Raw genomic sequence first — 18,447 nt, forward strand, 5'->3', positions numbered from 1 at the left:
ATGTATCAATTTAGTTATTGGGACATGTTATCTCATCACATGAGCCGATGGAAACACTAGAGTCAAATAAAGGATAACTCAATGTCCCAAGGTCAAGTAAAATCTCATGAAAGTTTCTTAGGGTTTCACACGTTGTATTAGAAATAACAAAGGATTTATACGACTTGTATGTTTCATATCATGTCATTATGTCTAAAAGTTCCGAAGTTGCTTCTAAAACTTAATCAAAACGATAACACCTCTAATTCTAATTCTAATTTTTGGGGGACTTAAGCCAAATGACATGGTCAAGCGGTATAGAAGTTGATGGATATGTATCTTTCAACTAAATATTAAGTTCAAATCCCGTTGTTGATGAAAAATGCAAATTTATGAAGAGAATGGTTGTTGAGTGTATAAGTCATTTAAAAAAATCACAAATTGACACTCAACTAACATTTCTAATTTAATAATTCTCGTATTAACCATGAAAAGTTAGTATTATAACAATATTTGTCCAAAATATAGTTAATTAGGTTAATTCAAAGTCACTTTAATTTGTATAACCGACAAAATTGACCCCTTGACATTCTAATTTTCCACTCTACCTAAGATGACATTTTATTAAACATTTCAAGTCCTTCGATGTCTATTTACCTTAGATGTTAAACTTTTTACAATTTAAATCCAAATTCTATTTGAATAAATTTACGCCAATTTCGTTCCTAAACTTCTAATCTTAAAGTTTTAAACTTCAACTTTCACATCTCAAGTAGTTAAATCTTAATTAAATTATTTTATTTAACTAAATTTGAAAATTTTAATTCAACTATTTTTATTTAATTTAAATAAACATTAATTTATTTTACGTGGAAATTCACTTACAAATATAAACTTCTATCCCGTTACATAAACATAAAAATAAGACTCGACTAAATTTGTTAATCATATAACAATACATAAATGCAAGCTAGGTTTTCGATCAACTCAAAAAATATAATTTACAAATTATGATAAGATTATAATAATCATCACACTCCACAACTCAACAATCTCTCATTTGAAAATATAATTTACAAATTATGATAAGATTATAATAATCATCACACTCCACAACTCAACAATCTCTCATTTGGATGCCGATCAACAAACCAACTGTCTTCCAATGTGTGTAACCTCCTCTCTCTAGTATGATGTCTTCTCATCAATCATCTTAAAAATTGGTTGAAACTATGCAAAACTTCAACTTCTCTATTGTCTAATGCCTCTAAACATTCTCGTTAGATTATTCGTACCAAGGATTTTTTTTTTTTTTTCTTTCTCAAGGACAACATACCAATTCTGATTATAGAAGTTCTATGATGAAGTAATATATTGTCCTGATGTTTATCGTCTTACTATGAAACACTGAATTTTAGATGAGAACTACACTCTAGTTGTCACAATAAATACCATCCCAGAAGACTAGTCTTTTCTGTTCGCATGTGTACAATAGGCCAGAAGATTTGAAACCATAAAGAATAGCTGAATACAAATGAAATTTGTCTACAACATCATTCACTGATTCACTTCCAAAATTCAAAACTTCTTTGTTAAAAATACAATACAATACAATAACCGATTGTTCTGTCCTGAAACCATGTAAAAACTAGAAAAATAACACCTCAAAAGAGGGAGCTACCAACCACAACTACTTTCCAAAAGGAAAAGAACCACATACATGTATGTCCCTATGAATTCACCAGATTAGCTTTATACATTAAATGCATCATCATCATCATGTATCTCGGCTATTAAGCTGTGAACGTGCAATATAAGAAAGCCTTGAAGATGCCATTAAAGGTGCCTCTTCATCTACAGCACTATCTGACATTGAACTAAATCTGCTGCTACTCCTTGTATTATCTTCATCACTAATGTTGTTGTCAGATGACTTCTTTTCCAGCTTCCATTCCTGATTAAAGAAACATAGTAAATATAGATTGAAGGGCATTTTAGACATCTGACAAAAAAATGACTGACCTTAGTCAATCGTTCTGGGATACTTTCAGGAGGAAGTTGAGATGCTTTCACATCTCTAACCTTTATGTAGTTGTACATCACCACACCACAAAGCGCTACAAACAAATTTTAATCAATCTTTTTAGTTGCTATTTTAATGATGATATCAAAGATTTAAACCCAAGGGTAATAATGACATCTTGCATACCAATGGCATAACCGATAATATTGAGCCCGGTGATGGCAGATTCTGGAAATATTACAGTTGAAAGAGCGATCAATATCCAATCTTTAAGGACACCTGCTACACGAATTGTAACTGCTCCTGTTCTTCCAATTACTAAGAAAATGGAGAGGTTTAATGCTAAAGCACATAAAGCATTCGAGAAGAAAATCCAGAAGTTGAATTGAATTTGTGAAACTTCCATGTTACTCTTCTCCAACAAATACCATGGTACAAACAAGAAAGCAAAACTGCAAAGGCAAAAAGGGAAACATGATCTTTTAGGACATGAACAAGGGTATCCTATGTGGTAATGAAGAAAAGTGAATAATACCTGCATGGAGCTATGTAATACAAGCTTGTAATAGGGTTTAGAGATAAACCCTTTTTTTGTAGAAGGACTTGAGTTAAAACTAGTCTCAAAGCTTCTGCAAAGATGCCTGTTACTTGATAAAGTGTCCCTATAACATTAAAATGGATTTCCCCATATGAAGAAATCACAACTCCAACACTGACCAGCAACATGTTCAGCAACACATCCCACCTCAGCTTGTCAGTGCCACATAGGACTGCCATGATAAGTGTTGCTACTGGCACTGTGTGTGTCCATTCCAAAATACATTCACTCAGTTATATTATTTATAAACAAAGTTTATTGAAAAGATATATAGATAACAGTTTTGCATACTTAATGCTTTCAGCATTTGAATGAAGGCCACTGATATATGCAAGTATGCAGTGTTGCCAAACCTGCAATGTAAATATATAGTAACTTCACACATATGCAACAGGATGCAGGAAAATGAATATATATATATATATATATATATATATATATATATATATATATATATATATATATATATATATATATATATGTTATAATCATCATTCTTACCAGAGACTTGATGCGAAGAAAGCGCTAATGGGAACTACACATGTCGCATATCTATCAATGCCCATGAAAAGAGAATTCTTAATGGAAGCTTAAAATTTGTTAGAAACTAAAATAGTTAAATTATGAAGTAGATATCTTACATTTCAAATGTCATTTTAACTGGAGCAACAACCTGCACAGTACGATTGAAAAAATATAAGTGAGGAAGCAAAATTAAGCCTGTGATTTTGAGGCATGACCTAAATGGGGATTCTTTAAGATTTCATAAAGAACAATACCTTAAAAACACGAACAAGAAAGAATGCTACGGCACCAGAAAAGCCCATATGGATCATGGTAAGAGTGATAGGAAAGGGAAAATTGAAGTATTTTGGAGAGAGAACCCACTGCAAATAGATATATAGATGATAAGCAAGGGAAAGTTTGATGGTGAGACGTCAATTTGAAACAATGTTAAGTTACCTTGTTGTACAGAATAACTCCAGATGACAGCAAAATGTAGATTAAGAGATAAAGGTAAGTCAAGAAAAGTGACTTGTTGATCATCATTGTAATTTGTAGCAGCTTACTTCACAAGATTACACCTTGTATGTATTAGTTCCCAGATTCAAAACATACAATAGGATTCTCTTCCACACGGATAACCGGATTTCAGACTTCTTCCAACCAGAAAGCTGATGGACTCATCAAAAGCAAGGCGAAAACCTCACCTGCTGCACCATAAGCACCCTACAAAGCGATAAGATCTAAATGGTTTACTATTACTTCTATATGTGAAATCATTCCACATTTTGGTAAAATTACAGCTACATAACTTTCTTATAGTTGGATTTGAACAGTAAAGTAGTTTCACGGTTTATATCCAGACACGACTTTTTATCAAAAAGTTGTTAAATCTGTCAATGCCAGATTGCCAGAACAACCTACTCTAGTAGAATAGTGATGCGATTCCTAGGAAGTAGGAACTACGCTGTCGATCTCTGGGGTTATTAGTAGGAGGCAGTAATAGTAATACCATATCGGAATCCTCACACCTTAGGATATTAGTACATCTAGCATAAGCAGATGATGAAGTTCATAGATACACATGGAGTACACAGATATTTCTTACGATTCTGCACTAAAGTCAATAGGCATTCGTTTGAAGGAGATGAATTTTAGAAACTAAAAGTGCTGATCTACATCGAGAGATGGGATACATTTGTAAGATTACGATAGAACAATGATTTACCTTTGAAGATCAACTGATTCAAAGGCTTAATGTGTATAGGGTAGCCCCTAGAAGCAGCAGATCAATTTGTGTGTGTGTCGATATGTGATAATACAGAGGAGGGAGAGAGGGAGACTGGAAGAAGAAGAAGAAGAAAGGTTGTCTAAGATTTTTCCCCAAAGTAACTTGACTCCGCCCGTGTCTTATGGCAATGGCATAGGTGTAGCGACCTTTATTGCTATTCTAGTAAAATAAAGTTTTTTTGGAGTAAACTACTAAACTTTATATATTTAGGGTAATTTTATCGACATTGGATCTTAGTGTATGGTAATATATAGGCTATCTATTAAATGTAGGGTAAATTTTTATGCTTTCCAATATGATTTAATTTGGCATTTGTATTTTGTATTACAAACTTTTTTGTTCGGTTTAAAATTTTACCAGTGTTTTATTTAAAAGAATTTAAATATCATTTTATATTTTATTACTATGGGATTTTCTAATAAACATTAAATATCTTAAATATTACCATAATTAAATATGAAATTTATTTATTATGCAAAGAGAAATTAAATATCCTCCTACCATAATGTATCTCACATTTAATTATAACAATATTCCTTATAATAAATTGAATTTCACAATAATATTTGTGATATTTAATATTTATCCTTAGGATACATATTAGAAATTCTCAACTTTAAATTAGGTGACCAAATCAGCAGGTGGATATCGATTTTAAGCACCTAGAAATAAATAAATAAAGAGAAATTAAATATCTCCATATATGTAATTCTTATTTATCATTCTATCAATATCAAATAGAGATTTTCTAATATGTGCCTAAGGGTACATATAAAAAACATTAAATATCACAAATATTATCATACTTAAATGTAAAATTCATTTATTATGAGGAATGTTATTATAATTAAATGTGAAATACATTAATAGTTTACATAATAAATGAATTTCATATTTAATTATAGTAATATTTATGTTATTTAATGTTTTTATATATATCGTTAAGGCACATATTTGAAAATCCATTTAAAGTTATGGTGGTCTATGCCACATAATAAACTATTTTACTGGTGCATACAACGTAATCAAATATTATAGGCTGACAAATCCATAACTAAACTCCTCTATGAAACCCTTGATGTTGTGCGGTTAAGGCCCATTCCCTATTGCGAAAATCACGATAGTAATTTTGTGTTTAGCGATGAGGTCGACAGCTACTACAACGATAGTAATTTTGTGTTTAGCGATCAGGGTTGTACATAGCTAAGATTTTGCAGGCTTAGAGTGAGTGATTCCGCCTCATTTGTTGTTCCTTCTTTGGTTGTGGATTTAGGGTAGAGTCACTTAGTCAACCATCTTATTCATCTTAAATTATACATAACTCGTATGTTCCAAGCGATCATAGAGGTACCGAGGAGGATCATAATATAAAGTATCGACATTAGTTATCAAAACACTTTCACTATTAGTACTCGCTCATTGCGGTATGATTTGTGACAGTGGATTTATCAAGGAGAAAACTAAAAGCACTAGAAAGTCTTCACATATTATATCGTCGAGCACACTAGGGATACACCATCGTATAACAAACGTTTCTTTTCAAATCGGCCTAACTTTTGTTTCCGTAAATAGTTTGTTGTCATCATTTGTCATGGATTGGCGTGGTCCTCACCATACTAAGTTCATATGTTTCGCAATTCCATCACCTTGACCGTTAAATTCACGAAACCCTCGTCATTCGTAATGACAACCCGACCTAGACCTCGGTATTGTCTCTTGTTTTCTAAAACATCAAAGTACTCATGCGAAGAGTACCTTGCCCTCCGAAACCTTTCCGAGGTAACTCATCAAACCTTCCAGAACTACCACTCGTCCAATAGATCAAGTTCAACCACAGAGGCTAGGGATGAATACCGTCCACCTATCACTATTAAATGTATATGCGAGAGTGGTATGAAATTATGATTTTGAGGATTTAGTATGTGTGTTTCTGCGCTACCTTCTGTTCCTCGTTTGGTTGTGGGACTGGGGAAAGCCGCACATCTGACTGTCTTACTAATCTTAATTATATATGACTTGTATACATGAGGTGATGATAGATAGACCATGTATGAATCTTATCATGAGCGTCAGGGCAAAGTTGCCCAGGTCTACGAGTGGGTATTCTGCCATTCGGAGGAGCACAACCCTAGGAGTACTGCCAGGAAAGCTAATTTCGGGACGAAATTCCATCTAATAGGGGATGATGTGACAACCCGTAAATTCCTATCTGTAAAGTCAAGCCAATCAATCAAAAGTCAGACTTGTTTCTGCAATCTTTTAACATAGTTAAAGGTCTGTTTGAGTGTTCTAAGCCTAATACATTCAATTATTGTGAGTAGGGATGTGTTAGCAAAAGTTCATTGGGTTGCAAAAGAGCCAAAAACTCCATCATAAAGAGTTTACGGTCGTAAACTCTTGGCAGCCGTGAACCCATCCCCTTATGTATCAATTTCCTTCATTTCTTCATCATTCTTAACATCTTCAAGACTGAAACTCATTTCTCTCTCAAATATCGTCAAGAACACTTCCATTTATCTTCAATATTGTAAGTGATTCTTCCATTGTTTCTTGATATCTTTCTTGACCTTGTTAAACCCTTTGATTTCATCCATGAATTCAACTCTTTTGGGTTAGATCTTCAAATCATCATCCTTTTCACCAAGAACACATACTTGTTTCTTGGGCCGCAAACACCCTAAGGACCTCCAAAGTGTGAGTATCTCTTTTATCATCTAGTTATCTATAAGAAACACTTGATTCCTAGCCTTGAAACAAACAATAAGTGCATGATCTTCAAGAGTTTACGGCCGTAAACTCTTCCTTTGGCCGTAAACCCTTCATAAGATCATGATTTTGGCCATGAACCTTCTTAAGACCAAGAATAGGACCGAAACCACTTCATAGAATCAATTTTGGGTCGTAAACACATCATGTGTTCTTGCCGTAAACACACTAAGCTCTACCTTGGCCGTAAACACACTTTGTATGGCCATGAACTCCCTTTAATCAATCACATGTGATTGTAACACTTCATTTCAAGTGTTTCCTAGTCCCTAAGGTTGTTCCCCTTCATGTCAGTGGTGTTAAAACCCTAACTATATACATATATGTATTAATATATGTCATTTAGGACTCGTTTGTGCCTCGGGACTTCATTCGTGGAACTTCTCATCCTTACTCGAATCTTCAATTGAATCACCCACATAAGGTGAGTTCATACCCCTATAATCAATCTTTTAAATGTTTTAAAATGTTTTTAAGGTGGGGGGGATACATGTTGAACACAATGATATTGTGTAAATGTTTATATGTGATAATCATCACATTAAAGGATTTCTTATGCTTTTATAAGTGATCAAATCAATTCAAAAACTCTTTTAAGTTATGTTACATAGTTGTTTATAAAGCTTTGTTTTAAAGTACAATCATAACTCAGTACATAATCGAGTCTTTTCTACAAATCAGGGACAATACAAAACAAACATACTAGTAAACTATAATAGGTATAGTTTAGGGTTTCAGAACATACAATAACAAGAATAGAGGGAACATACGATAACAAGAACAAGATAACAATAATGTGAAACCACTACTTCACGACATAGAAATATACTTGTTATGTCGCGTTTTGTAACCAGAGTCTCCTGGAGGGAGAGCGGACATTGTGTGTATAGATCTATACGAGACTGACAATCCCGCATCCCGATTGTTCGCTACAGTTTGGCCGGCAGGCCAAGGGGTGACAAATATCACATCAATTTCGACGCCAGCCAGTCGTCATGTTAAATACTAGTCAGTCAGCATGGTTATAACCACATCACATTTTAACCTTAATTACAAATTGGTTTTATGGTAGATAGTGCTTCAATGGTTACTTTATACAACAATATTGTACACTTTCATTTTCCCATTATATTCATATAGTGATATTCTCCCATAAAAGGTAATGCAAACTATTTTCTAGTAAAGATAGTCTTAAACTTAGGAAAACATACATCATCAAAAAAGACAAACAGAACAGTCGAGTGTTAGTACATTCAGTTAGAAGGGGGCCTATAATGCTAACTTTATGATTCCTCGGTAGATACATCAGGGATATATATTAATCGGGTCCGACAGACAATAAAATGTGTGCTTTCGTTTCACTTCTTGTTCCTTGTTTGATTGTGGGCTTAGAGGCAGATTCACCCGGTCTACTATCTATTCGATCTTAATTATATATATCCTGTATACACCAAGAAATCATAAGGTGTATCAAGTATGGGTCAGGTCATAGCATACAAATTCAGTATACCGTTTTTCAGTACAAAAACATAGTTTTTAAACAGAACATTTAGTAGGCTAAACTAGAAACTTATCGATAAAATGTTTAATTAATTTTATTAAACCAATATAACTTAAAGGACACTTAGTGTTTATTTCTATAACACCTTAGTTTATACATCAGGGTTATATATAATTAATATCCGATAGCTAGTTGAATGTGTGCTTTCCGTCTTACTTCTTGTTCCTTGTTTGGTTGTGGGCTTAGGGCAGGTTCACCCATTTAACTGTTCGTTCGATATTAGATTATATATAGCTAGTATAAACTAAGTGATTATAGAAGGAACTATTGCGGTTACCATTTTTACTAAAAGAAATATATGATTTTCTTAAAGAATGTTTTCATCAAATATAAAAGAACTATTAAATTTAACTCCATAAGTACCAAATGAATACATCAAGGTAATATAAAATGAAGATCTAACAAACAATGGGATGTGTGCTCTCCGCCTTACTTCCTGTTCCTTGTTTATTTGTGAGCTTAGGGCAGATTCACACAATCGATTGTTTGTGTACTTTAGATTGTATATAAATTTTATCCATTTAGTACTCATAGAACGAATTGTAGAGTTATTTTCATTTATCATTCATCATATCAGTAAATATAGGATTTTTTGGAGGAACAGGCAAACTTTTCTAAAGAACTTACAGTTTACTTTTCATCACTTAAATACTTATGAACTCGCCAGCTTAAATGCTGATCTACTCTTTCAAAATAACTTGTATTTTCAGGAAACTAGTAGACAGGTACGCGCATTGGGATTCAGAAGATGGAGTATAGTGCTTCATGTCTTATACTGTTATTTACTTTTGGAGTTAATCTTTTGTGAATCATACTTTGTAAACACTTAATATTAATGCAATGGTTGTTTGTTACTTTGATTACTATGATGCATGTGTTGTGATACTAAACATGACGTCCTCCGTCACTGAACGTTTCCGTCGTTCCGGTTTGGGGGTGTGATAGGTATTTAAGGTCATGTAACCCTAACCCTAGAAAGGATTTACAGTCGCCACTTCTCTCATACTTATGCCCCCTCACCAGCACCACCACCACCCCATTTTTTGATCAACAAATGGCCGTCATGCGAACACCGAGTCTCTAACATTCTTCTTCTCCTCTTCAGTCACTGCCATGAGACGTTGCATCCACACCCTGCTACTTCACAAGTCGGAGTCGCCCAACTGCCAATAGAAGCCGTAACCACCGCCATGGCGTGCGCTGCTGTTGCTGCTCTTCAATGACGACAAGGCCGCCACCTGGTGCCTTAGAGGGTGTTTGTTTTTTCTCTGCAGGTCTGCGTGACCTCTTCTGTCTGCGAGGCGCAGACCACGCGCAAACATAATGGTTTGCAGTCTGTTTGTTTTTCTGAAGTGCGCAGACATAAAAACGTCTGCGCGAGGTCTTCACCACACAGATATGGGATAGCATCTTCTAAAGTCTGCAATCCCTTTAACCTAAAAAAAAAAACGCGTCTTTTTTTTTTGCTTCCGCCTCCAGTCCTCGTCCAACCCTCCCAGAAAAAACCCTCCATCGATCGATCGTGCTCCACCTTGCAGCGACCACCATCGTCGCAACCCTCCTCTCCGATCAAAGCCATCGATCGCCGCCTTCCTCTCCGATCCGGCGTCCTCCGATTTTCCGACCATCATAGTCGATTGCAGCAGCCGGCGAACAACAACCCTCGATCGATCGATCGATCGTACTCCACCCTGCTCGCCGCCGTTAACCAGCGACTCCCCTGTGAAGCCACCGGCCGGAGACCGTCGCCCCCACAGCTACACCGGAGACTTCGACCTCACAGGTTCGTTTATTTTTTTTTCCTGCTGTCAGTCTTCCTTCTTCTCCCGACTTTCTGTTATTCCCTTCTTTCTATTGCATTGAAGCTATAGTTCAGAATTTATGTTAATTGATGCATAACTCATAAAAGAGCTGTAAAATAAAAACATTTGTAATGAAAGTAATTTATCTTTGAATGTGAAATTGGATTTGATTTTGAATGAAATACCGAGATGTTAAACCTGTAACATCTCCAGCTTGGTTTGTTTGATCGAAAAAGTCCAATTGTGTATGTGTTTGTGCTTCAATTAGCAATTGAACCTAGATGTTAAACCTGTAACAGTAGCACCCAAATTTTTTGTTTAATTATGTTATTGTCAAGCCTGGGCATGCCTCCTGTTGTTTTGAATGATGTTCTTATGATGCTTATATGATACCTTGAATGTAATTTAGGTTATGTACACCAACAATGTTAAATTTCCACTCACCCATATTATCAACAATGCTTATAATTAGAATTGATTGTATTACTTAAATATGCAGTAATTCAAAGTTGTATATATATATATATATATATATATATGTATATATATATGTATATATATATATATATATATGATTATTGATTGTGTATATTTATATGATAGTGTATATGTATATGATTGTTGATTTTGTATGTATATGATAGAAAGCATCAAAAAGAGACATAAGTTTTGTTTATTTTATAGAAGTAAAGTTTTTGTCGTTAAAGTGAAGTTTATTTGATTTATAAAGTTTTTTAGAAAACTTTAAATTAAAACACTCTAATTGAGGTTATTTATAATTGAATAAAAAGTTTCACATTATTGTGATTGAAAATAAAACAAAATTACAAATTTGTCGTGAAAATAAAAACTTTTTCTTGAAATAATGATGTTTATTGTTATTTGAAATAATGATGTTACTTGTTCACTGTTTATTGTTATTTGTTTTGAATGATGTTCTTATGATGCTTATATGATACCTTGAATGTAATTTAGGTTATGTACACCAACAATGTTAAATTTCCACTCACCCATATTATCAACAATGCTTATAATTAGAATTAAAACACTCTAATTGAGGTTATTTATAATTGAATAAAAAGTTTCACATTATTGTGATTGAAAATAAAACAAAATTACAAATTTGTCGTGAAAATAAAAACTTTTTCTTGAAATAATGATGTTACTTGTTCACTGTTTATTGTTATTTGGTTATTAGAGATGGGAGAAAAACAACAATGGACCAATGAGCACTTAAAATGCTTATTGGATACTTGTATTGAAGAAGTAGAGAGTGTTGGTAGAAAAGGATTGAGTTTGCAGAAAGATTCATGGATAAGGCTTGGAAGAGTTCTTAAGGAGAAATTTGGGGTTGAGTTGACTCAAAAACAAATGAAAAACGCATATGACAATCTGAAAGCCAAATACACTGGATGGGTATATTTAAAAAACAAAACCGGTAATATATACAATTCTCAAACAAACACTTTTAATTTAACAGCCGAGGAGTGGGATGATTTTAAGAAGGTACATATACATTAATATAATATAATATATATATATATATATATATATATATATATATATATATATATATATATATATATATATATATATATATATATGTATAACATTTACGTTTGAAGTTGCCAAATATTCTTATACTATTTCTTGTTACATTTGGGTTTAGGGGCATCCGAAAGCTGCTTCTTTGAGAACAATTCCATTGCCTTTTCCAGATCTTTGTGCACGTCTTTTTGATGGAAATAGTGCTACTGGTAATTTTAGGAGTTACTCAACCCAATCATCATCAGTAGCTGGCGCATCCTCCTGTCGTGTTCCACCACTTCAGATCACCGCCACCCCTTTTGATGCAATGGATGATGATGGTGTTGACACTTCTCATCATGAGCCACCACCTTCTGCTGCTTCACCTTCTGCAGCTTCACCTTCTGCTGGTTCACCTTCTGCTGCTTCACCTTCTGCTGGTTCACCATATACTGGTTCACCATATACTACTACACCATCCGGTAACCCCAACAAAAGGGCTAAACCCTCAACTCCTGTAGCTCCTAGTGCCTCACCGTCTGCTTCTTCACCTGATGGAACTTCTGTTACTGCTAACGATTTAGCATTTGAAATGAAGAAAGCTCTACAAAGTTTGACTAAAGGGTACACAATTCCTCAGTGTTTAGAGAAGTTAGAGGTCCTTCATTTAGGCCCTACAGATCCTTTACGCTTTGTCGCATATCATATTTTTGGAGGAACCATGAACATGAGAGAGATGTGGATGCATTTGCCCGATGTTCCCGAGATATTACGAGGGTGGCTTGAGATGACGGGTACCAGTTTAGGAGTTTTGAAGGATGGGAAGATTGTTCGATGATTTTCTAGTGTTGAAAGTATTTGTTAAGTCTTTTTGCCCTTGTTGGAACTACTTTGTTAAATGTTTTTTCCTTTGTTGGAACTATTTTGTTAGGACTTTTTGCCCTTGTTGGAACTACTTTGTTAAATGTTTTTGCCTTTGTTGGAACTATTTTGTTAGGTCTTTTTGCCCTTGTTGGTACTTGAAATATGATTAATGGAATGTTTATTTGATACTTGAAATATGGTTTATGTAATGTTATTTTGGCTTGAAATATGATAAATGGAATGTTTATTTGATACTTGAAATATGGTTTATGTAATGTTTTTTAAAGTTCTACTTTGTTGATTTTAGGTTCATATGGATCACGATCAAAAGTTACTTCTCGTAATTCTAATGTACCTATACATCCGTTATTTTTGGAAGAGGGGTTTGAAACGATTGCGGGATAATGATTCGGAAATGACGGGACACGAATACACATTGGAGTTATTACACCGTAATCGTTTACAATGTGTTGAAGTATTACGCATGTCCCGTGAATCTTTTGTACGACTATGTGCTCATTTTAGAGCAAATTACTCATTAAAGGACAGCAAACATGTATCAGTTGAGGAAAATATGGCTATGTTTTTGATGATGATCGGACATAATCAACGTTACGTGATTATCAAGCGGAGATTTCAACACTCGAAGCAAACAATTCATAAATTTTTTTATGAAGTGTTGGAAAAAATGATGCTTTTCGCACAAGATGTTATAGTACCAACATCTTTTAATCCGAATCCAAACATTCCAGGACATAATAGGAGGCTACGAAGGGTTTTCAAAGGAGCAGTTGGTGCACTTGATGGCACTTTGATACATGCTGTTGTCCCTGCTAAGAAAGAAGACTTATATAGAAGTAGGGGAAAGGGAGATTGCTACCAAAACGTATTGGCAATATGTGACTTCAATATGATTTTTACATTTGTTGTGACCGGGTGGGAAGGGGTAGCGCATGACTCTAGAATATTATCAGAAGCAGTAGCCGATCCACAAGCATCATTCCCGTTTCCACCACCAGGTAATTTTTTGTTTTTTTTTTAATATTTTCATTTTAATTTGAAAATTGATTAGTGTTTTGCATTTTTTTCAGACAAATATTATCTTTGTGATGCCGCGTATGCACACACTCGAGGATTTATGGCCCCTTATCGTAATGTGAGGTATTGGCTTGGAGATTTTCATCAAAGACGTGCATTGACCAATAAAGAAAAATTTAACCATGGACATGCAAAACTTCGAAATGTCATTGAGCGTGCTTTTGGTGTTTTGAAAGCACGCTTCCCTATATTGAAGAGGATGGCACCATTCCCGTTTGTGACACAAAGAAACATTGTCATGGCATGCTTCACGCTTCATAATTATATAAGGAAAGAAGGATTGAGTGATGAGTATTTCGCACGATACGATGAACCCAATGTCCCGTTTCGAAATAACAATGTGGCCATTGATGATGATGAAGACGGGATTCCAACACATGGTACTGCAGCAGACCGTGAATATATGACTCAGTTACGTGATGAAATTGCTGATCAGTTGATGCACAATATACATTGAATTGTTTTAAATGAAATTGTTATTGTAAAACATTTTTTTTTATTGTATGACTAATTTAGTTGCATGAATTTTATTTTCAATGTTATAAGACTATTATTATTAAAATTTTGGTGTTGAAAAATCATTTTAAGTTTGTAAAATAATTTTATTTAAAATTCAGTTTATTTCAGCAGCCTGCAGACATTAAAAAACAAACAGTCTTCTTATTGCAGACTGCAGATGTTTGGTCCACCTCTTCTGCTGCAGAGGCTTGCAGATGTGGTCCGCAGACTGCAGACATTTTGGCTTCAGAAAAACAAACAACACCTTAATGATGAGCGCCTTCGCGGCGTGGTTGTCGGAGGCGTAACCGAATCGTGAAGGTGTCGCCGCCACCTCCCTCGTTCCTATTGCATCGTCATAGGTCCACTGCCACCGGTAGCCGCTTCTGTGACGCGTTCAAGCTCCATCCGTCACTATCATCGATGATTGTAGGTGCCATCGCTGCCAGGCACCATACGCCACCAAGAGGGTGGCTATGTTCTTTTTGCAACTAGAGCATGTGTATGTGGTTGTATTTTCCACTGTTGGTGTGTGATGTGTGTGCTTGGGAGGTCTGTGTCGCCGTAAAGCAAGTGTACCACCATGGCAGCCAACCATGGTGGTTGCCGCCGATTATAGCTTTTTCTGTCGCTGTGTGCCGCCACTGGCCACCACTTGGGTGGCTGTGTGCTTATGTTAGTGTGTGTATGTGTTATTGAGATTCAAGTTGTATGTATTAGCAAAAGAATAATGAAAGAAACTCAAAACCACCATCACCGTGAGTTGGTGGCTGCCGCCACCAGCCGTCGTGTCGGGTGGCGGTGTGCCTCGTTTATATTATGAATCATTTGGGATGTTTTGACTGAATGGACTCAATGGAACCCTAATGGGCCCAATAAAGCCCTAAATTACCTAAAAGCCCAAACATGTGACTAATGGGCCTAGTGAAACGCTAATAGGCCTAATGGACCTTAGTTGATCAAAAGACCTAGCTATTAGGCCTATTGTGCTAAGATGGGGTTAGAAACCCTAATTAGGGTTTAGAAAACCCTGATATTGGATTTATGGGCTTGGACTTATTGGGATCCACATTTGGGCCATTGGAATGGAATTGTGTATTAAGCCCAATCATACCATATGATTTAATTAGAAGAATGATGGACTTAATAAATTAAGTCCTTAATGGGTTAAGTGAGAAACACTTAACCCTAATCATCATTTTATGAGAAACCCTAATTTCACTTGGGTTTATTATTGGGCCTTAATGATTAGATTATTAATGGGCCATCCAAGATCAAGCAAATGAACTATAATAATTAATGGGCTTTGAGGTAAGGCCCATATGAGAACTTGTGCCCAATTTGGAAAATTAGGCCATAGATGAGCCATAGTTTGGGCCTTTATGATTGTGTGATATTGGGCCATTAGAATGTTGAATGTTCGACTGGACTAAATGGTTGGGCCTTATGGTAAGACCTTGTAAAGGTTTGGGCCCAATTTGAAATTTTTTGGCCATATGTTGGGCTTTGACTCATAGTTGACTTTTGGGCCTTTGGCTTGGACCTTGGGCTTGAATAAAGCTAAGTTAGGGGTAAAGTAGTATTTACCCCCAAGTATGTATTTATGGTTATGTGTTGGAACCCAATTATTAATTGGGTGATGTTTTGATATTGACAGTTCGGGAATCTGTCATCTAGCAGCTGGGGGTTATGTCTACGGGACTTCAGTAGTGTGAGGTGAGTTACCTTCCAGTAGAAGTGGGTTTACGACCACAATGCCAACCCATTAGTAGAAGATTGTAGTTAGATGATTGTCTGTGTGATAATTTCTGGTATGTCATCATTTGTTAGGTTTTATGTGCCGGTATGTTACGATTCTATTTAGTAGTGGTAGGGGATGAAATAGTCTCTGATATCCGGTTGAAATAGACCAAAGGGGAGGCCAGCACCCAAATATGATAGGAAGATATCCAGTTGAAATAGACCGAAGGGGAGGCCAACACCCATATATGCTAGGCATTTATATGGTTGAAATAGACCAAATGGGAGGCCAACACCCAAATATGCTAGGCATTTATCCGGTTGAAATAGACCGAAGGGGAGGCCAACACCCAGATATGCTAGGTAGATATCTGGTTGAAATAGACCGAAGGGGAGGCCGACACCCATATATGCTTGGCATATTATGTTATTGTATGATATGTGGTATGATGGGGGAACTCATTAAGCTTCATACTTACGGTTTTCAGTTTTGGTTTCAGGTACTTTGTTTTCAAAGGAAAGGATCCGTACATGAGATATTTGGGATTACACTCTGATATTGTTTATGATAACATGTTTTGATTATTTCTACTTTGGTTTTGACATGACATGATATTATGGATGTTTTCTTGTACTGTCGGTTTTATAATAACTTATTTAAAATTGAAATTTTTGGCCTTGAATTTTAGGATGTTACACAAATTGAACCCTGAGTGGTAAGGAGGAACGACCTAGATAGAGGGATTGAAAGGGATGGGCATATGTATAAGAACTTCTTGGGTTCCAAAACACAAAGTCTTTCTCGAATCTCAAAGTCATTGGAGATTATGGACTGGATCTCCGAGATGGAAATGATATTTGAAAGCTACAACTGTAGTAACAAGTAGAAAAACCGTCTTTGTAGTCAGACAACTAAAGACCGAAGTTTTAGGTTAGTGGAAGTTATTGGTAGATACAATGTCAAGGGGAGAATCCCTGAGGATGTCTTGGGAAGTATTCATGGAGCAATTGAAAATGCAGTACTGCTCGGAAGTAGATCCGATAGACCTAAACAACGAGTTTCAGAACCTGAAGAAAAGGAGGATGAGTGATGATGACTATGTCACCGCATTCACTGAGGGGATGAAGTTATTCCCCTACTTGGTGCCTACTGAACTCTCCAAGATAGAGAAGTTTTCTAATGGATTGTCATCATACTTTGTCCTAACAATCAAAATGGCAACCACTTTGAAGATAACGGTTAGAGTAGCTAAGAATGTTGAGATCCAATTAAAGGAGAAGGATCTGGAGAGAGCCGATGTAGGAGAGAAAAATAATTTGGATGGATCTTCAAGGTCCTAGAAGAAAAGCAAGTTCGAAGTCTGGTTCTAACAAGTTTGGAGGAAGAGGTGAAGTAAGATGGTGTGAGAAGTGCAAAACGAAACACTCTAGAAAATGTGGCGAGGAGATGACTTATTTCAAGTGTTGGAAGATTGGGCATTACGCCAATGAGAGCACATTCAACAAGAATGTGTGTTACGGGTGTAATGAATAAGGGCATATTTCTAGGGATTGCCCGAAGAAGAATGAGACAGTAAGATCTAATGTCCTGCCAAGGCCAAAGGCAAGAGCATTCCAAATGACCCTGGAAGCAGCAAGGGATGAATCAGATGTCGCTTCAGGTACCTTTATTGTAAATAAATTGTCTGCCAATATATTGTTTGATTCTTAAGCTAATTACTATTTTATATCCCATAAATTTGTTGGGAGACTGGCATTGCTTGTACATAAACTTGATAATGATGTAGTTGTAGAAGTTGTCAGTGGCAAATTCATACATGTTAGGGATATCATTAAAAACATCATCACCGATTTGAACAAAAATAAATTTCATGAGGGGTTGTTACCAATTGAGTTGAACAGTTTTGACATCATACTAGGAATGGATTGGCTTAGTGCGAACGATGTCGAGATACTATGCAGGAAGAAGATAAATCCACCTGGAAAAGAGCCGTTTATGGTGTACGGGGACAAACGTATAGTGAATTATGGAATCATTTCCCCAATGAAAGCTATAAAACGTTTGTCCAAAGGATGTACATCATACTTGGCATTTGTGATCGACGCAAAAAAGGAAAAAATACATGAAAAAGAATATCAGTGGTGTATGACTATCCGGAAGTCTTTCCCGAAGATCTTCCTGGATTGCCTCTGATA

General features: G+C 35.6%; 1 protein-coding gene across 1 annotated transcript; it reads right to left on the bottom strand.

Moving 5' to 3' along the window:
- Positions 1 to 1,519: 1,519 nt before the first annotated feature.
- LOC145031548 (putative sugar phosphate/phosphate translocator At3g17430) lies at positions 1,520 to 4,472 on the bottom strand. The gene is made up of 10 exons (XM_078980130.1): positions 4,333 to 4,472; positions 3,564 to 3,830; positions 3,380 to 3,487; positions 3,242 to 3,273; positions 3,102 to 3,152; positions 2,892 to 2,953; positions 2,538 to 2,799; positions 2,189 to 2,454; positions 2,002 to 2,096; positions 1,520 to 1,933 (listed from the first exon to the last, which is right to left on the bottom strand). Exons 2-10 carry the CDS (start codon positions 3,648 to 3,650, stop codon positions 1,757 to 1,759), a joined length of 1,140 nt encoding a protein of 379 aa, XP_078836256.1. The 5' UTR covers positions 3,651 to 3,830; positions 4,333 to 4,472; the 3' UTR covers positions 1,520 to 1,756.
- Positions 4,473 to 18,447: the final 13,975 nt, after the last annotated feature.

Source organism: Lactuca saligna, chromosome 1, assembly GCF_052625555.1.
Source record: "Lactuca saligna cultivar CGN05327 chromosome 1, ASM5262555v1, whole genome shotgun sequence".
Classification (NCBI taxonomy): domain Eukaryota; kingdom Viridiplantae; phylum Streptophyta; class Magnoliopsida; order Asterales; family Asteraceae; genus Lactuca; species Lactuca saligna.